General features: G+C 38.9%; 2 protein-coding genes across 8 annotated transcripts in view; both read right to left on the bottom strand.

Moving 5' to 3' along the window:
• Nucleotides 1-3,841: 3,841 nt before the first annotated feature.
• On the bottom strand, nt 3,842-12,572 carry VCPKMT (valosin containing protein lysine methyltransferase). 2 transcript variants are annotated; one of them, XM_059696860.1, is made up of 6 exons: nt 11,805-12,572; nt 11,600-11,710; nt 11,358-11,430; nt 10,398-10,517; nt 8,383-8,487; nt 3,842-5,139 (listed from the first exon to the last, which is right to left on the bottom strand). In XM_059696860.1, the coding sequence occupies exons 1-6, from the start codon at nt 12,068-12,070 to the stop codon at nt 5,125-5,127; spliced, it is 690 nt and encodes a 229-aa protein (XP_059552843.1). In that variant the 5' UTR covers nt 12,071-12,572; the 3' UTR covers nt 3,842-5,124. The 2 variants fall into 2 exon arrangements, with proteins under 2 accessions (XP_059552843.1, XP_059552852.1); XM_059696869.1 differs by lacking the exon at nt 11,358-11,430 and having other exon boundaries at nt 11,611-11,710.
• Nucleotides 12,573-12,910: 338 nt separating this feature from the next.
• The window catches only part of SOS2 (SOS Ras/Rho guanine nucleotide exchange factor 2), a 105,033-nt gene continuing 101,974 nt past the window's right edge, over nt 12,911-15,969 (bottom strand). For all 6 annotated transcript variants that reach the window (XM_059696667.1, XM_059696672.1, XM_059696706.1 and 3 more), the window contains 2 exons: nt 15,537-15,646; nt 12,911-14,417 (listed from right to left, as the gene is read on the bottom strand). In XM_059696667.1, coding sequence (XP_059552650.1) covers nt 13,908-14,417; nt 15,537-15,646 — 620 coding nt within the window. In that variant the 3' untranslated portion in view covers nt 12,911-13,907. The remainder of the gene's footprint in view (nt 14,418-15,536; nt 15,647-15,969) is intronic.

Here is a 15,969-nt window from a genome sequence, read left to right as displayed (position 1 = left end):
GAAGGGAAGGCCTATTGCACGAATTTCTTTGTGCAACAGGCCTGTAGTATGCTAATGATATGCTAAGGCTGCTCAACTGATCGCTATGACATGCACTTACCACCGGGGGTAGTCAACTGTTCAACCAGTCATTGTGATGTGCAGTGACCATCAGGGGGAAGGTGCACAGACCAGTAGGATAGCTTGCTGCTGGGCACTGAGTGAAATGGGCCGGACACACCCTGGAGCCCTCCCCCGGTCCCTCCCCAACCCGATCGTGCACCAGTGCGGTCCCTCAGCCTGGCCTGCGCCCTTTCGTAATCTGAGACCCCTTGGGGGATGTCAGAGAGCCAGTTTCAGCCTGATCCGACAGGCCACTCCCCTTGGGAGGGTGCCAGATGCAGGGCTCATGGCTGGCAAGCGCTGCTGCAGCAGCACGAGCCTCTCCCGATCGGGACTGATTGGGAGCAAGCCCCCAGCAGGCACATGCAGGCGGCATTGGACTGCGGGTTTTGGCCCGATCCCTGCAGGCCACCCAGAGGTACCCCACCTGTGCATGAATTCGTGCACTGGGCCTCTAGTTCAAAAATAAAATAAAATTAATTAGTAGTTTCAAGTAACTCAGATATAAAATTATATAAAAGGTGAATTTAATTTTTAGAACTTGAATTTAGCCTCTTAAATATCTGTCTCTCATAGAAGATTGCAGAGAAATGGCTTATGAATTGCAATTTATGTAGCTTTATGAGACATTCAAAAATTCAAAAGGCATATCAGAATGCAATGGAAGGAAGATAAATCAAATACAATTTCATAAGAAAAAAATTATACTGTTTCATTTATATGGTTGTTATGATCTGAATGATTGTGTCCTCCCCCAAATTCATATGTTGTAACTTATCCCCCCAATGGGATGGTATGTGGAGGTTGGGCTTTTGGGGGTGAGCAGGAAGCTTTCAAAATGGGATTAGTACTCTAATAACAGTGGCTGGTGTTGCTAAATGGTTAGAGCGTCAGCCTGAGCACCAAAGGATTGAGGGTTTGATTCCTGGTCAAGGGAACATACCTGGGTTGCAGGAACATCAATGTGTCTCTCTCATATTGATGTTTCTCTCTCTGCCCCCCTCCCTTCCACTCTCTCTAAAGAAAATCAATGAAAAAAATATCCTTGGATGAGAATTTCCAAAAAAAAGAGGAGGGGGTTCTCAGGGAGATCACTTGCCCCTTCTGCTATGTGAGGTTACAGTGAGAACAGATGTTCATAGGAAACAGGCAACTTGATCTTGGACTTCCCAGCTTCCAGAATTGTAATAAATAAATTCCTGTTGTTAATAAGCCATCCAATTTATGGTAATTTGTTATAGCAGCCCAAACAGACTAAGATAATTATGTTATAGTGTGAAAGCAACTCATAATAGATAGGTAGGATTATTCTTTAAAATCCAATTTGATTCATCTTTTAAATGCAAGTGTGATTCCATTTGAAAATATTCTATTTTAACAACTTCCTTTCTATAAATTATTTAAAGACAAAGTCAAGCATTGCCACCTACAGGGAACCTTTAGAAAAACAACAGTCATGTTTCTATGACCCTCGTTTCTCAAATGAAACATCTGTAATCTGAGCTTAATATTGCATTTGGCATCATATATCAAGGAAATTTTCAAGGAAAAGGGTAAGAAAAATTTGAAAGATATACTGTGTAAAAAATCCCATTACCAATCATTCTGGATTATTAATACTTCCTGAAATAATTAACAACAACCTAAGCACTCCCAAATTCACCAAACATATGATCTGTGGACCCTTCTTTGGTTATGAACTATAGCAGGTTAAGACGCAAAGCTATGCAGCCTCGAAGATCCTTAGTTGTAACTGGTATAGAAAGGAGACTCAGCCAAAACCGGTTTGGCTCAGTGGATAGAGCGTCGGCCTGCGGACTGAAAGGTCCCAGGTTCGATTCCGGTCAAGGGCATGTACCTGGGTTGCGGGCATATCCCCAGTAGGAGATGTGCAGGAGGCAGCTGATCGATGTTTCTCTCTCATCGATGTTTCTAACTATCTCTCTCCCTTCCTCTCTGTAAAAAAATCAATAAAATATATTAAAAAAAAGAAAAGAAAGAAAGGAGACTCAAATCATTGGTGACTATACTTGTTAATGATTTTCTTTTTCCAGCTATTGAATTAATGGGGCCTGAACATGGCTTTTAATTTTTGAGGTGATCCCATGTGTAGATTAGTTTGAGAAGCGGTCTTATTATGGAGGCTCCCTAATTGGCTATAACCGTATTCTGGTAAGTGCCCTAGGGATTTCATGGTGCACAGTGCTACCCCCACTAGTGTGAAGGGCCAGAGGCTCACTCCTGAGCAGCTCCACCCAGCCCTGGCTGTCCTTTGAGATTTGAGAGTTGGCTATATTCAGCCAACTGGCATCACATCTCACTCACCTGTTGCACCTGCCTTTTAACCTCCTCTAATTGCTGCACAAGTTCTCCAGCCCCCAATTTACGTATCACTCTCAGGCTGGCAGGATCCACCTCTGCTAACTCTCTGCCTGACAGTCCCATTACCTCTCCAATTCCATTCCTGGGCTCTGGATAAAACAAAAAATGTGCAGACCTGCTGGGTAGACACATTCAACCAGGTGGAAAAAATGCTGGTCTGCCCTTCTTGGAGGCATCCCAAATCTTGAATTATTCTCTCAGGCCTTTCTCCCATGGTTTCTAAGTGCAGATGCACCATTTCTTCCCTCAGGACAGAGCCCAAAGGACTAAATCCCATTCTTCTACAATGCTCTTCTCCAAAAGAACCCCAGGCTCCCTGGCCATGTGGGGGATGGTGGTTAGTGAGGGCATGTTATATGAACTGGCACCTCTCAGTAAGCCCTGCAGTGCTCACTGGTCCTAACCACCGGTAGTTCTCTGATCTTAGAACATGGGGACCTGGTAACTTTTAACTTCCACTTTGGCCTTATTCCAGCATAGGGAAAAACACCACTTGACTTTCTGTTACAAATTACTCTAACAATACAGTTAGACACTTAGGTCAGTTCCCCAGAAACAGTGATGAACGTATGCAAACGACTTAAGATGTTAAGTCAAGTAAAGGACTGAGAATAGGATGGGAAGGGGAGGAGGAACACACAAGTGTGATTCTGGCCAAGTTGAATAGTGGTCAACTTCAGCCTGACTCCTCCAGGAAGCTCTGAAGTGTAAGGTACACCTGTCCTCCGGCGGCCACCACCGCCGCGGTGGGAGGTGGGACCCAGAAACCTGCCCGAGCCTCCGGTCAAGTCCTCCAGAGTCAAGTCCCAGCCCACCCGCGTGTGCCTCGCTGGCACAGAGCCCTGCCCACCCCGTGCACACAGCCTCCTGCTGATCATGCATTTTGGTGTGACAACCACAGGCTTTTTATATAATAGATGTTGAGGGGCACTTTAGGCCAAAGACCCACAAGTAGACTGTATATCCTGAGTATAATGAAAAGGAGAGGACGGTGACAAAGGATCTGAGGAATGCGGTTGCCCTATTACAGGTGGTTAATATCAAACTTAGTTTCACAAGTTCCATGTTATGGACAAGCTAGAAAGTGGTCATTGTCCTCAGACTTCACTAATAACTGGTGCTCTCTGCAACATAACTGCTTAATAAAATGCTAAGGGCAGGATGAACAAAGTATTCGAAAAAGAACAGTAAGACAAACAAGACTAAAGTAAGCCTGAAGGAAAAACTGTCCTGGTGATATTAATCCTTAATTTCTCTACAGGGGGCTGCTTTTGTCTTTCTGGAAAGCAGTTATCTGCTTTAGATGATTATTTTCTTCAAAGCAATTTCTGAAGCCTTAAAAAAAAATCACAGGATCTCAAAAAGAATAATTATTTATTTTATCTTTATTATTTTTTAAATCCTCAACTGAGGATATTTTTTCCATTGATTTCAAAGAGAGTGGAAGGGAGGTAGGATGAGGAGAGAAAAACATTGACATGAGAGAGATACATTGATTGGTTGTCTCCTATTGGGGCTGGGGAAGTATGTGTCCTTGACTGGGAATTGAACCCACAACCTTTCAGTCTGCGGACCAACACTCAAACCACTGAACAAATCGGCCAGGGCAAGAACATTTATTTTAACACATAAAATGTGCCCCCTAGCACCAATGCCTATAAGGACCAGAATTCTATAGTTTATTATTACTCTTTAGAACTGTTGAGATTTAAGTTCTTGACAGATCAGTTTGTGAGCAGATGATTATCATAACATAAAGACTACACAGAATCAAAACCATTTGCTAAATGTATATAGGATTACATTTGCAGTTATTTAAAAATGTCTCTGTTTTGTAAACAAGTAAACATCAGTGATTTTTAGCCACTTTTTCCTGGAAGATATATATGAGAAAAGTGAACGAGCCTGAAAATGGGCTTTTTATTTTCACTCCAACCCCCCTCATTCTAATCTCATGATTTCTTAACTTTCATTCTTACTAACTCACTACAGGATAATTTCTAACTCATGTAGAGATGTATGGTGGAGGAAAAGAATAAAACTTTGGCCAATGTAACTATACAAAATATGTTGGGACTTTTTTTAACGTAAAAGAACATTTACTAGTAAGTAGTAAAGCTATCTTAAAAGCAACAAAGTGGAAGATACATGATAAAAACCACTGCATAATTATGTTAAAATGAAAACCTTTTAAATTTACCTATCTTGAAGACAAACTAAAACTTACTGATTTGAATTTAAACTTTATTATATAGCAATATATATTTCTCTTTAGAAACTGGATCAATTTATCTAATTCCAGGAAATAAGCTAAGTCAACCATGAAGCTTCACTGTTTATTTTTGGCAGACTTTAGGCTAACCTTAATACCTATTTTTATTTGAGGAGTGACTAATACACAATGTTTCTTTTAAGCAGAACTTGATACTGAGCTAAAAGTAAACTAAGTTGGATTTCAGGACCATTAGCTGGCAGACCGGCAGTCATTTTCGGTTTTGCAGGCGGCCCATGATGGTTGTTGTCTATTATCAGATCTCTAAAGACACGCTGGAAAAATCTGTGAACACAATCTTCCCATGCTCCATTCACATCTTTAGCTTACCCAGGTTGCTGGAGGCTTGGGTAAGATGACTAAAGATTTCACGATGGAAATTTCTATAAGAAAAAACAAAACAGAAACTTTACAGAATGAATTATTACAAATGAAGTGTTTACTGGGTACTTAATACTAGGTAATATGCCTAGTAATGGCTAAATGCTATTCAAATGAACAACTATGGATAATGTTTAGAGATGATTCTTTGCTGATACCTAGAGCACAATTAACCAAAGAAAAAAGATATATTCAACATCATCAAAATTAAAAACCTTTGTGCTTAAGGACATACTATCAAAAAATGAAAAGACAACTTAAAGAATGGGAGGAAGTATCTGGAAGTTATATATCCATTAAGAGTCTAATATTTAGAATATATAAAAAACTTTTACAACTATAATTTCTTCATACGTACTAAAATGGCTATAATAAAAAAGATGGACAACAAGTATTGGTGAGGATGTGGAGAACTGGGACCCTCACACATTGCTGGTAGAAACATAAACCATTTTAATAGCTTTGGAATAGTTTGGCAATTCCAAAAAGTTAAACAGAATTCCCATAAGACCTGACAATTCTATTTGAGGAACATAACCAAGAGATTTGAAAACATATGTAATACAGAAATGTTTACATGCACATTCATAGCAACATTATTCATTGGAGCCAAAAAGTGAAAGATACTAAAAGGCCATTTAACTGGTGAACAGATGGATGAGGTATTGTATGTCCATACAAAGAAATATTATTCAACTATAAAAAGGGCGCTAAGTGCTGATGTGTGCTACAACATAGCTGAACCTTAAAAACACTGTCCTGAGTGAAAGAAGTCAGACCCAGGAAGCCACATAGGGTGTGATTCCATTTACTAGTGTCCCCTGCACATTCCTATGAAACCCTGGAATGAGCTGAAATGGCATAAAATGAAAAGTATCCTTGCTTTTGCATTATGCCACTTCATTTTTGTTTGTTTTTTAAAATATATTTTATTGAGTTTTTACAGAGAGGAAAGGAGATGAGAGTTAGAAACATTGATCAGCTGCCTTCTGCACACTCCCCCTCACTGGGGATGTGCCCGCAACTAAGGTACATGCCCTTGACCAGAATCGAACCTGGGACCTTTCAGTCCACAGGCCGACGCTCTATCCACTGAGCCAAACCTGTTTCGGCTATGCCACTTCATTTTTACAAAAGACTATGTTAGTACCCATTTTCACTAAGCAAAAGATATCCAAAGAGAAGCCATTACTATATGAATGTAGGTCTTTTGTAGAAGCCACTATGCTTTTATAGAAGCCATTACCATATGAATGTAGGTCTTTTGTAAAAACAAAATGGCATAAAGTGAACTTTCTGAAAGCAAGAGATACCTATATATGAAATGGTCAGAATATGCAAATCCACAGAGACAGAGAGTAGATTGGTAACCACAAATTAGTTGCTGGGGGTGGCAGAAACAGGAAGTGACCACTAACGAATACGGAGTTTCTTTTTGGGGTAATGAAAATGTTTAAAATTAGAAAGTGGTGTCCGGCTTGCATGGCTCAGTGGTTGAGCATGGACCTGTGAAATCAGGAGGTCATGGGTTCGATTCCCAGTTAGGGCATGTGCCCCGGCTGTGCGGGCTTGGTCCCCAGTAGGGAGCATGTAGGAAGCAGCTGATCAATGATTCTCTCTCATCATTGATGTTTCTCTCTCTCCCTTTCCCTTCCTCTCTGAAATCAATAAAAATATATTTAAAAAAATTAGAAAGTGGTGATGGTTGTGCAACTCAGTGAACATACTAAAAACCACTTTATTTATTTATTTATTTATTTATTTATTTTTCTCTCTTTTACTTTTTTATTTTCTTTCTTTTTTTTCTTTCTAAAAACCACTTTAAAAGGGTAATTTTTATGGTACATGAATTATATCAATTTTTAAAAAGGAAATTATTCTTTGCCAAAATAAAGCCTTTATATTCTGAAAAACAAAATCATTATGCCTCAAAAAAAATTCTACTTTTAAAACTACACTACAACTTCAACTAAAACGGACTCTTCTTAAGGCATAAACCATTTTTTTTTTTTTTTACCTTTGTATCTCCAGCATCATGCCAGGTAAGTTTGTTGATTTGAATTACTAATCCCACCAATCTTCTTACCTTATAGTCCTAACATCTAATATTGATCTCAAAAATTACAAGTTATTTGCTTTTGACTAGAATTTACATAATCAGAAAACTTCATCATGAACAAATTCAAAGCAAAGATAACAGAAAAAATGTGTTATTAAATTTAACAACCTTAATTAATAAAATTAATCATGTCCCTGCCTTATACCAACCAGTCACACACAAAAGGTGGTGGGATAAAAATGGACACAATTCTTCCTTTCTACAGACTCAAACTCTAGACATTGCAGAGGCAATCTGCATGAAATGTAATTGTTATAAGTAAAGGAAGCAGCAAAAGGGGAGAATACATAAAACAGTGCATTTCTCATTATTGGACAGATCTGTCTTGTTATATTTTACTTAAAAACTTTTTTTCTTTATTAAAGTGTAGATGACATAAGAATTATATATTATATATGTATATATTTAAATTATATTTCTTTATTGATTTCATAGAGAAAGGGAGGAGAGAGAGATAGAAACATCAATGATGAGAGAGAACCATCGACTGGCTGCCTCCTACACACCCCGCAATGGGGATTGAGCCCACAACCCAGACATGTGCCCTTGGCCGGAATCGAACCTGGGACCCTTCAGTCCGCAGGCCGACGCTTTATCCAGAGCCAAGCCAGCTAGGGCCATAAGTATTATATTAGTTTCAGGTGTACAACATAGTGATTCAACATATAACTTTCCTGACCAGGAATTAAACCTGAGCTGCAGTGGTGACAGTACCAAATCCTAGCTACTAAACCACCAGGGAAGGGTTGTTCTGTTTTACTTTGACTATTAAAAAATTCTGAATGGTTGGATAAAGTTCACAAAGGTCAGAGCTGGCTGGCATTTTAAAATCTCTAATAAAAGATACTAGAAACTCATAAATAGCTAAGTTACCTATCTGAGGTAATGCCCGATTTTAAAGCTATATAATTTACAGCTGGGCAGGAAGAAGAAGAAGCCTACCTTATTTTAGAGGAAGAACAGGAGGCCAGGTAAAGTGATCTTAATATTGAGTTAGTGCCTGAGTCCAGTAAATCATCACACTATTTCCCCACATCAAAATCAACATCTACACCACCTATAAGCTGAGAGACAGCGTCCAGCTAAAAAACCTCCTCAGAGGATAAAGAGCCAGGAATGTATTTACCGATTTTTTCTTTCTGAAGTATAAAATATGAATATCTTCACTTCGATATTCTTCATCATGTTTTTCCAAGGGAATTTTTTCAAAGTCAAAGTCTAGTTGAAGAAGCTATAAATTTAAAAGAGATATACTTCAAATTCAATAATATGAACTGTCCTGTGGTGAGAGAAGTCAGAATGGTGGAGTACTGACTGGGAAGGGGCACATGGGAGCCTTTTGAGGCTGTGAAAATGTTCCAAGTCCTTATCCTGGGCAGTGGTTACTTGGGTGTATGCACATGAAAAATTGAGTTGAGCACTTGGGCTGAACCTTAAAAACACTATCCTCAGTGACAGAAGCCAGACCCAGAGAGCCACATAGTGTAATTCCATTTACAAAAGCATTTTACATATTTTAACTCAATTGGAACTGTTTAACAATACAAAACTTTCAATGATAAAGTTTCAAGAGTTCATTAACATTCCTCACATTTAAGAAAAAAATAGCCCAGCCAGGCAGTGGCTCAGTGTTTGAATGTCGACCTATGAACCAGGAGGTCAGGGTTCAATTCCCCATCAGGATGATTCTCTCTCAACATTGATGTTTCTATCTATCTCTCCCTCTCCCTTTCTCTCTGAAATAAAAAAAAAAAAAATCACAAAAAACCCCCACAAAAAAATAAAAACATTTCAACATATATCTGAAGCAGTCATATATTTGTTTTCTCATTTAATCAAAGTAGTCCTTTCAGTGGATAAAACTGCAGGGCTGTATATACAGGGGTGGGCAAAGGTAGGGTTACAACTGTGATTATGCAAAAACAGTTTATTCTTTTATAGATTTTTAAAAAATTGCTTTTCAGAGAGAGATGGAGGGAGAGGGAGAGAAACATCGTTCAGCTGCCTCCTATATACCGCCTACCAGGGATAGAGCCGGAAACCCAGTCTGTGTCCTGACTGGAAATTGAACCAGCAATCTTCCAGTGCACGGGACACCGCCTAACCATCTGAGCCACACCAGCCAGGGCCAGAGTTCATTCTTCTATTATTATTTATTCATTATTGTATTAGTTTCCATATGAACAACTATAAACCCACTTTTGTCCACCCCTGTATGAACCAAGAGAAGTCACTTGTAATGTGATGGATTTTTGCCCATAAAAAGGGACTGGGCCCGGCTGAGTGGCTCAATTGGTTGGAGTGTCGTCCTATACACCAAAAAGGGTGAAGGTTTGATTCCTGGTCAGGGCACATACCTAAGTTGTGGGTTTGATTCATGGTCAGGGCATGTATGGGTGGTAACCAACCAATGTTTCTCTCTCATGGATGTTTCCCTCCCACACCCTCTAAATTCAATGAACATATCCGTGGATGAGGATTAAGAAGTAAATAATTAAATAAACGTTTGGGTGAGACACATCGATTGGCTGCCTCCAGCACCCACCCTGACCAGGCTGGGCATCCGAGCCTGCAACTGAGATATGCACCCTTGACTGGAATTGAACCTGCAACTCTTCAATTCACGGGCTGATGCTCTAACCACTGAACAAATTGGCCAAAGCTGTGAATTTTTGTTAAAAAAACGAAACAAAATCAAACCCTGAAAACATAAGATTATCTTGGTTAAAACTTTCACAAAAATGTAGAGGTAAACACAGAAGTAAAAACATACCATGTTTCCACGATGTATTCATATATATATATATGTATATATGGTAAATTCGTTCCCCAAAAGCCAGCATGTTTAATAAGGGAAACATTACAAACTTTCTCAGAAAAGACAAGGGCATCACTATTATTATTTTACATTGTTCTTTATATATTAGATCAACTAATTAGAAAATAAAAAGAAATAAAGGATCAAAAGATGAAAAAAGGGGAGGGGGCTTAGTAGAATGATGGGCTGTCAAGAATCCTCCTTGGGTTCATACAACCAGAATGTTTTCCTGACTCAAAATTACCATAATATACTTACACACAGTCATACACAGGCTCCCTGAAGGGTAATCACTACAAAGATAGATATAGTAGAGTACCCACCTCAAAATATTTTTTCTCGATTTCTGGATTTTTCCCCATTGTTCGCTGTTCGTAACAACATATAATACAAGTCTCAGATCCACTGAGATCTTTTAGAGTTTTCAACAGCGGCTCCAAAGACTGTTCAAAAAAGAAAGTTTTTGTTTATAAAAATTTTTATATTTTTACTGTGAAAGGGGGGGTAAGGAAGGTGGAGGGGTAATTATCTCTCCCCTACAATTTACCCATCTTTGAATCAATCCAACAAAGTACAAGTAGTTAAGACTCTAACTAATGATTAGTAAACTCTTTTTTTTTTTTTTTTTAGTAAACTCCTCTTAACCACTGATTGACTTCAGTTTCCAAAAGAAGGATTCAAGTAATTGCATTTTCAAGATCCCATGGGAAAACAAATGGAACTGACTTCTCTTAAAAATTTAATTATTTAACTTGGTATTTAAATAATCAACAATTTACCACAAAAGCAAGTCTGACCTAACCTGAACGTAAGTTGGCTAAATGTTCATTATTTTTAAAAAATGATGTCTATAATTTCCACACAAATTGATAATTTTTAGAAATCATTCTATGAGTCTAATAAATCTTGCCACAGAACAATGAATTCCTTACAATGCAATTTAATTCTCAGTGTCTTGCTTAACATGTTCACTAGGAACAGCTAAGTAAAAAAAATAATAATAAAGAATCTTTGATTCAAATGGCAAAATCCTTTTAAAACTTTACAGAAGCCTCTAGTAAAATGTGCGTAGCATTTTTCTCAACATGATTCACAGGTCCATATGATAATCAGGCCTATATGATAATCAGTATTCCCTGGTGACGTTAATTTCCCTTTACTGTGTCATTAACTACAGGACAAATATCCTGAATTCTATATCCTAAAATGTGAAGAGATGTGTGCTCTAGAATTTAGGAAATATGGTACATCTTCTAAACAGACTTCTCTCATTGAATATTTACCTCTTCGTAGTATATGCAGTCGGCCATCAGTATGTAGTCTGGCGGAGAAGGAAAGTCTTCTATTTCTTCCCCCCTTAAAAATGCCAACCAAATATTTTAACTGTTGCTTTAATAATTAAAAATATTCTTGTTTGAAAAACAAGACCCGGAAGATCCCCTTTCTATTAGCCATGCTTTTAGCAAAACGCAATTTAAAGCAAACTACAAATCGTTATTAAAACAAGCCGAAAGGCCATACAAACCATTTCAGTACCTTGGCTTGAACAGAACCAGTGACAAGATGCTTGTTCATATTAATATTCATCTTCAGCAAGTCTTGCAATTCCTCAAGATCGGTGACTACAACATCTGCCCTATAAAATAACGTCGACTGAGACGTAGGCACACGGATGCGAAGCCAGTAATCAGTTTCCCAAATCAAGCGGCGCCCCTCCCGCCAGCGCTTACCCAAGGGTCGCGGCCATGAGCCCCACGGCCCCGGTGCCGGCGCCCAGCTCCAGCACCGACCGCCGGCGCAGCGCGTGGGCCCCGTCGCCGGCGAACCCGGGCGTCTCCAGGTATTTAGAAAGAACAATGGCAGCGTCCCACACCACGCAGCCCACGCCACCGGAGCCATACTGCTGCAGTCGTAACGCCGTGCCATCTCTCTTCTCCAAAACTCGCACAAAGTTTCCCAACGGGTCCTCTGCTGAGGACTCCAGAGCAGCCTCCATGGCTGCCCGGCAACAGAATGCGGCGCACGAACTGACGTCACGCCCACGCGCATCCCCCTGAGGCCCCGCCTCCCGAGGGGCCCCGCGCCTCCTAGTGGTGGAGTTGGAGCCTCGATTTACCAGCAAAGGCACAAAGCCCGGAAGACAGCGTTACCTGGGCGTGGCCCAGCGCTGGGCCGCCAGCTTCCCCCGCATCCCGGACGGCCTCACTCCCCTAAATTACAAGTCTGGTTTAATGAACAGGCAGCTTAAATCACTTTTCCAGACAGAAAGAGTAATATAATCTGCTCTTTAAAAAACAAAGTCAACCTCAGAATGTTTTTACCTGATTGGAGATTAACTCACACCATAGTTACTGGCCTTAAATCCATCCCACCAAGGATGGCTATAATCCTGCTTAGTAAGAATTGCCAACATGCTCCTAATTTTTCATCTGAATTCATAAAAATTACTAGAAGCTTGCTGATTACGTTTAGCAGTAAAGACAATTACCCTCTAAAATTTACATCACTTAAAATGCTTTGGGATTATGTAACTGAAGCTATCCATAACCCTTTGAAAATAATGTGCATATAAATATTTCTACAAAACTGAACAATCTCCCCCTTTGTTCCTTATACTGAAAACACATATTTTAAAAGTCTTTTAAAAATTAAGACTGGGGTGATTTATTAATCTTGTTAAGCACTCTGATACAAAGCATATAAAAGGCCACAGACCAGTAAATAAACAATGTGGCTTTGGCTACCTTCCAACTGCTGCTACACCACTATCAGCAAAACACACTTTTTCATCACTTTTAAGGAAGGAGTCCAAATAGCAAATAAAAGTTTTACTCACTTCTCTGATTAAAAAGTTTAATAAAGCTTTAAGTATTTGCTGGTTTAAATATTACCAATCTAAAAAAAATATTTAAAAAATTTTAGTTAACACAAGATTTATAGAGAAAGTTACTAGGTTTTGAAGGCAAGGCAGTTGGTTCCTATGCCATAAGAAAGTTTTCCTTTGAATTTATCAATTAGTAAAGTAGCAGATTGTATTATACACCTCAAGTCACTTAAATTTATATAGGTTATTAGCATCTTTAAATATACAATATAAACAAAACTGTACATACATGGCATATTAACTTTGTTTTCCAAAATAATAGGCAATTCATTAGCTAAAGACACCATAGTTTGCAAAAACAAAAGGCACATCTGAAAAAATACATGCCCTTTTCTCCTCTATGATGGGGTTAGGTAGTCTTTTTGTTTACATTTTGGCTAAATAATAGACACAGTGCATTCTATTCTTTTCATTCTATTTTTCATTTTTGTCTTTAGCAGCAAATTCTGGCATTTAAGACATGGCATTAACAAGTTCAAGAACAATGGGTGTTATTCACAATTCTCCAAAATGTAAAAACTAGAAGATGGTCAAACAAGTTAAACAATCAGTAACACCATACACCTCCTATATTTGTGTAAATTTATTGCCTTAAAAAGGCAGCTATTATTCAAATCTGAAAAGTTCCACAAATGCACTATCCCTTTTCAGTGCAATCAGTCACTTTAAACCATATTTTACAGAGACTACAGTGCAAATATAAATTCTTTATACTGGCCTTTTGGCAGCACTGAGGATCCAAGACAAGGCAATGCTACTGATCACCTGAGGATAATGACGAAGGACTTTTGTATTTTTATTTTTCGGATTTTAAAAGCTTATTTGATCAGTAGCATTTTTAAGAGCATTATTTGTAAAAAGTACTAAAATACTATGCCTTTTTTTAATAAATTAAAAAAAACACCTTTACAAATATCATTCCAGTGTCAATGACTACATATGGCTAAGGTCATTGAGGAGTTTCTGCATTTTCTAGCAAAGGCAGTCTATACAATGGGGGGTGTGAAAGCTCCCGTTTGTAAGTCTTTGGTGGCAGTTTTGGTAGGTGAGGGCTTGAATTCTGCCGTGGTGGAACAGGGGGAGCTTGAGGATGAGCAAGATTATTGTGACTAGAACTGAGCACGTGGCATCGACGTGGTACCCTTGGAGAGGGTGTGCTAGGAGGAGTGTTTGGTGAATTTGGACACGTGCTAACGTCTCTGAACCAGTCTGGATCTCTGTGAAGATGTCCCAGTGGAGGTGGCTGAAGATTAAATGGACAGTTTATAAAGTGTTCTGGAGGCCGAAGGGGAACTGGTGGAGGAGTATCAGGAAGAGGATCTCTCGGCGGTGGTGGCGGTGGACTATGCAGAGGCCCATCCAATGCACCAGTAGGAGCAGGAACTCTGGGTTTTACCTTTGGAGGAGGAGGTTGTCTTGGTGGAATAGCAGGGGGGTCATCATCAGATTTCATATTTCCCTTTAAAAAAAGTAATTAAATTATATTTCTGTTCTCCTGAAAAATCTGGAAGAAAAAGTTATTAAAAGAATTGCCCTGGTTGGTGTGTTCAGTTGTTAGAGCATCAGCCAGCACGCCAAAGGGTCGAGGGTTCGATTCCTTGTCAAGGGCACGTACCTGGGCTGCAGGTTCAATCCTGGCCCTGATCAGGGCAGGTTCGGGAGGCAATCAATCAATGTGTCTCTGTCACATCAATGTTTCTCACTCTCCCCTCCCTCCCTCCCATCTTCCTAAAAAAATCAATGGAAAAAATATCCTCTAGTGAGGATTAACAATAATTGAATGAATGAATGAATGAATGAATGAATGAATGAAAGAAAATTCCTGTGTCAAGTTAAATCCAGGAGTTCAAAATAGGTTAATTTGATTCAGATTTATGACTAAATTACTCCCAGTTTTTCAGGGCCCCAGTTTAATATTTTTATATATGAGATGTTTTAATTGAAATCTTAGAACATAATGCCATAGGTTATCTTGCTTTATATATACATTTCATAAACTTATGCATTTTTATAATAATAGACAAGTGATTGAAAAGTATATATAGTTTTGCAGTTATGAAAGAACATGATGTTAAGAGGACTTAATATCCAGCTGCTGCTTTCTGGCCACCTACTTCTACTTTTCCCAGTAAGGCTTAGAGTCATGGTTTGAAAAGTATGATCCAGGGACCAGCAGTAACAGCAACAGTGGGAAACTTGTTAGAAATGCAAATTATTGAGCCCCACCCCAGATCTACAGAATCAGAAACTCTGGCAATCTGGTTTTTAACAAGCCTTCTAAGAGATTCTGATGCACCCTAAAGTTTAAAGAATGCTTTGAATATTGAAGTTATGTCCACCTCTACTAGTACAGGAGCAAAAATGTACTTCTGAGTATTTGTGAATCTGCCCAGTCTCTTTTTTAGAAAAAGTATAATGAGTAATTATTTAAAGTATTTTTCAAATAAAACAACCCAGATGTTTAAAAACCATAAAGGGTACCCAAATTTTAACTGACAGACTCTTTAGAAGAACAAACACTGTTTTAAAGATTTACAACTTTGAATGAGATGAGGCAAACCTAAGTCCTGTTGAGTACCTTGGAATTTGAAGCATCATGATCAAATTTTTTTCGAGGAGGAAGAGGAGGAGGAATCAGTGGCTCTTCACTTAGTTTATGTAAACTACCACACGAACTGAAGAAAGACTCTGTGGGTTAAAAAGATTAGTTTAACCACAATTCACAGTACATTCATTACATAAATTTAATTTCAATTTGTGATAACCTCTGCTATGGCATCAGACTGTATGGTAGCTGACAATTGGTTTATCTAACCTCTCCATTAAACTGTAAGCTTTCTGAGGGCAGTGTGTACTTATTTTTGTATCCCTAGCACTTAGCACAATGGTACTACCTGGCACGTAGTAGGTACTATCTATATACATAAAAGCCTAAGCAACTGTCATGATGGGACAACTGGAACAACCGGTTGACCAGTCGTTATGATGCACACTGACCACCAGGGAGCAGA

This window comes from Myotis daubentonii, chromosome 1, assembly GCF_963259705.1.
Source record: "Myotis daubentonii chromosome 1, mMyoDau2.1, whole genome shotgun sequence".
Classification (NCBI taxonomy): domain Eukaryota; kingdom Metazoa; phylum Chordata; class Mammalia; order Chiroptera; family Vespertilionidae; genus Myotis; species Myotis daubentonii.
The sequence above is the reverse complement of the archived record's forward strand: the minus strand, read 5'-3'. Positions and strand labels throughout refer to the sequence as shown.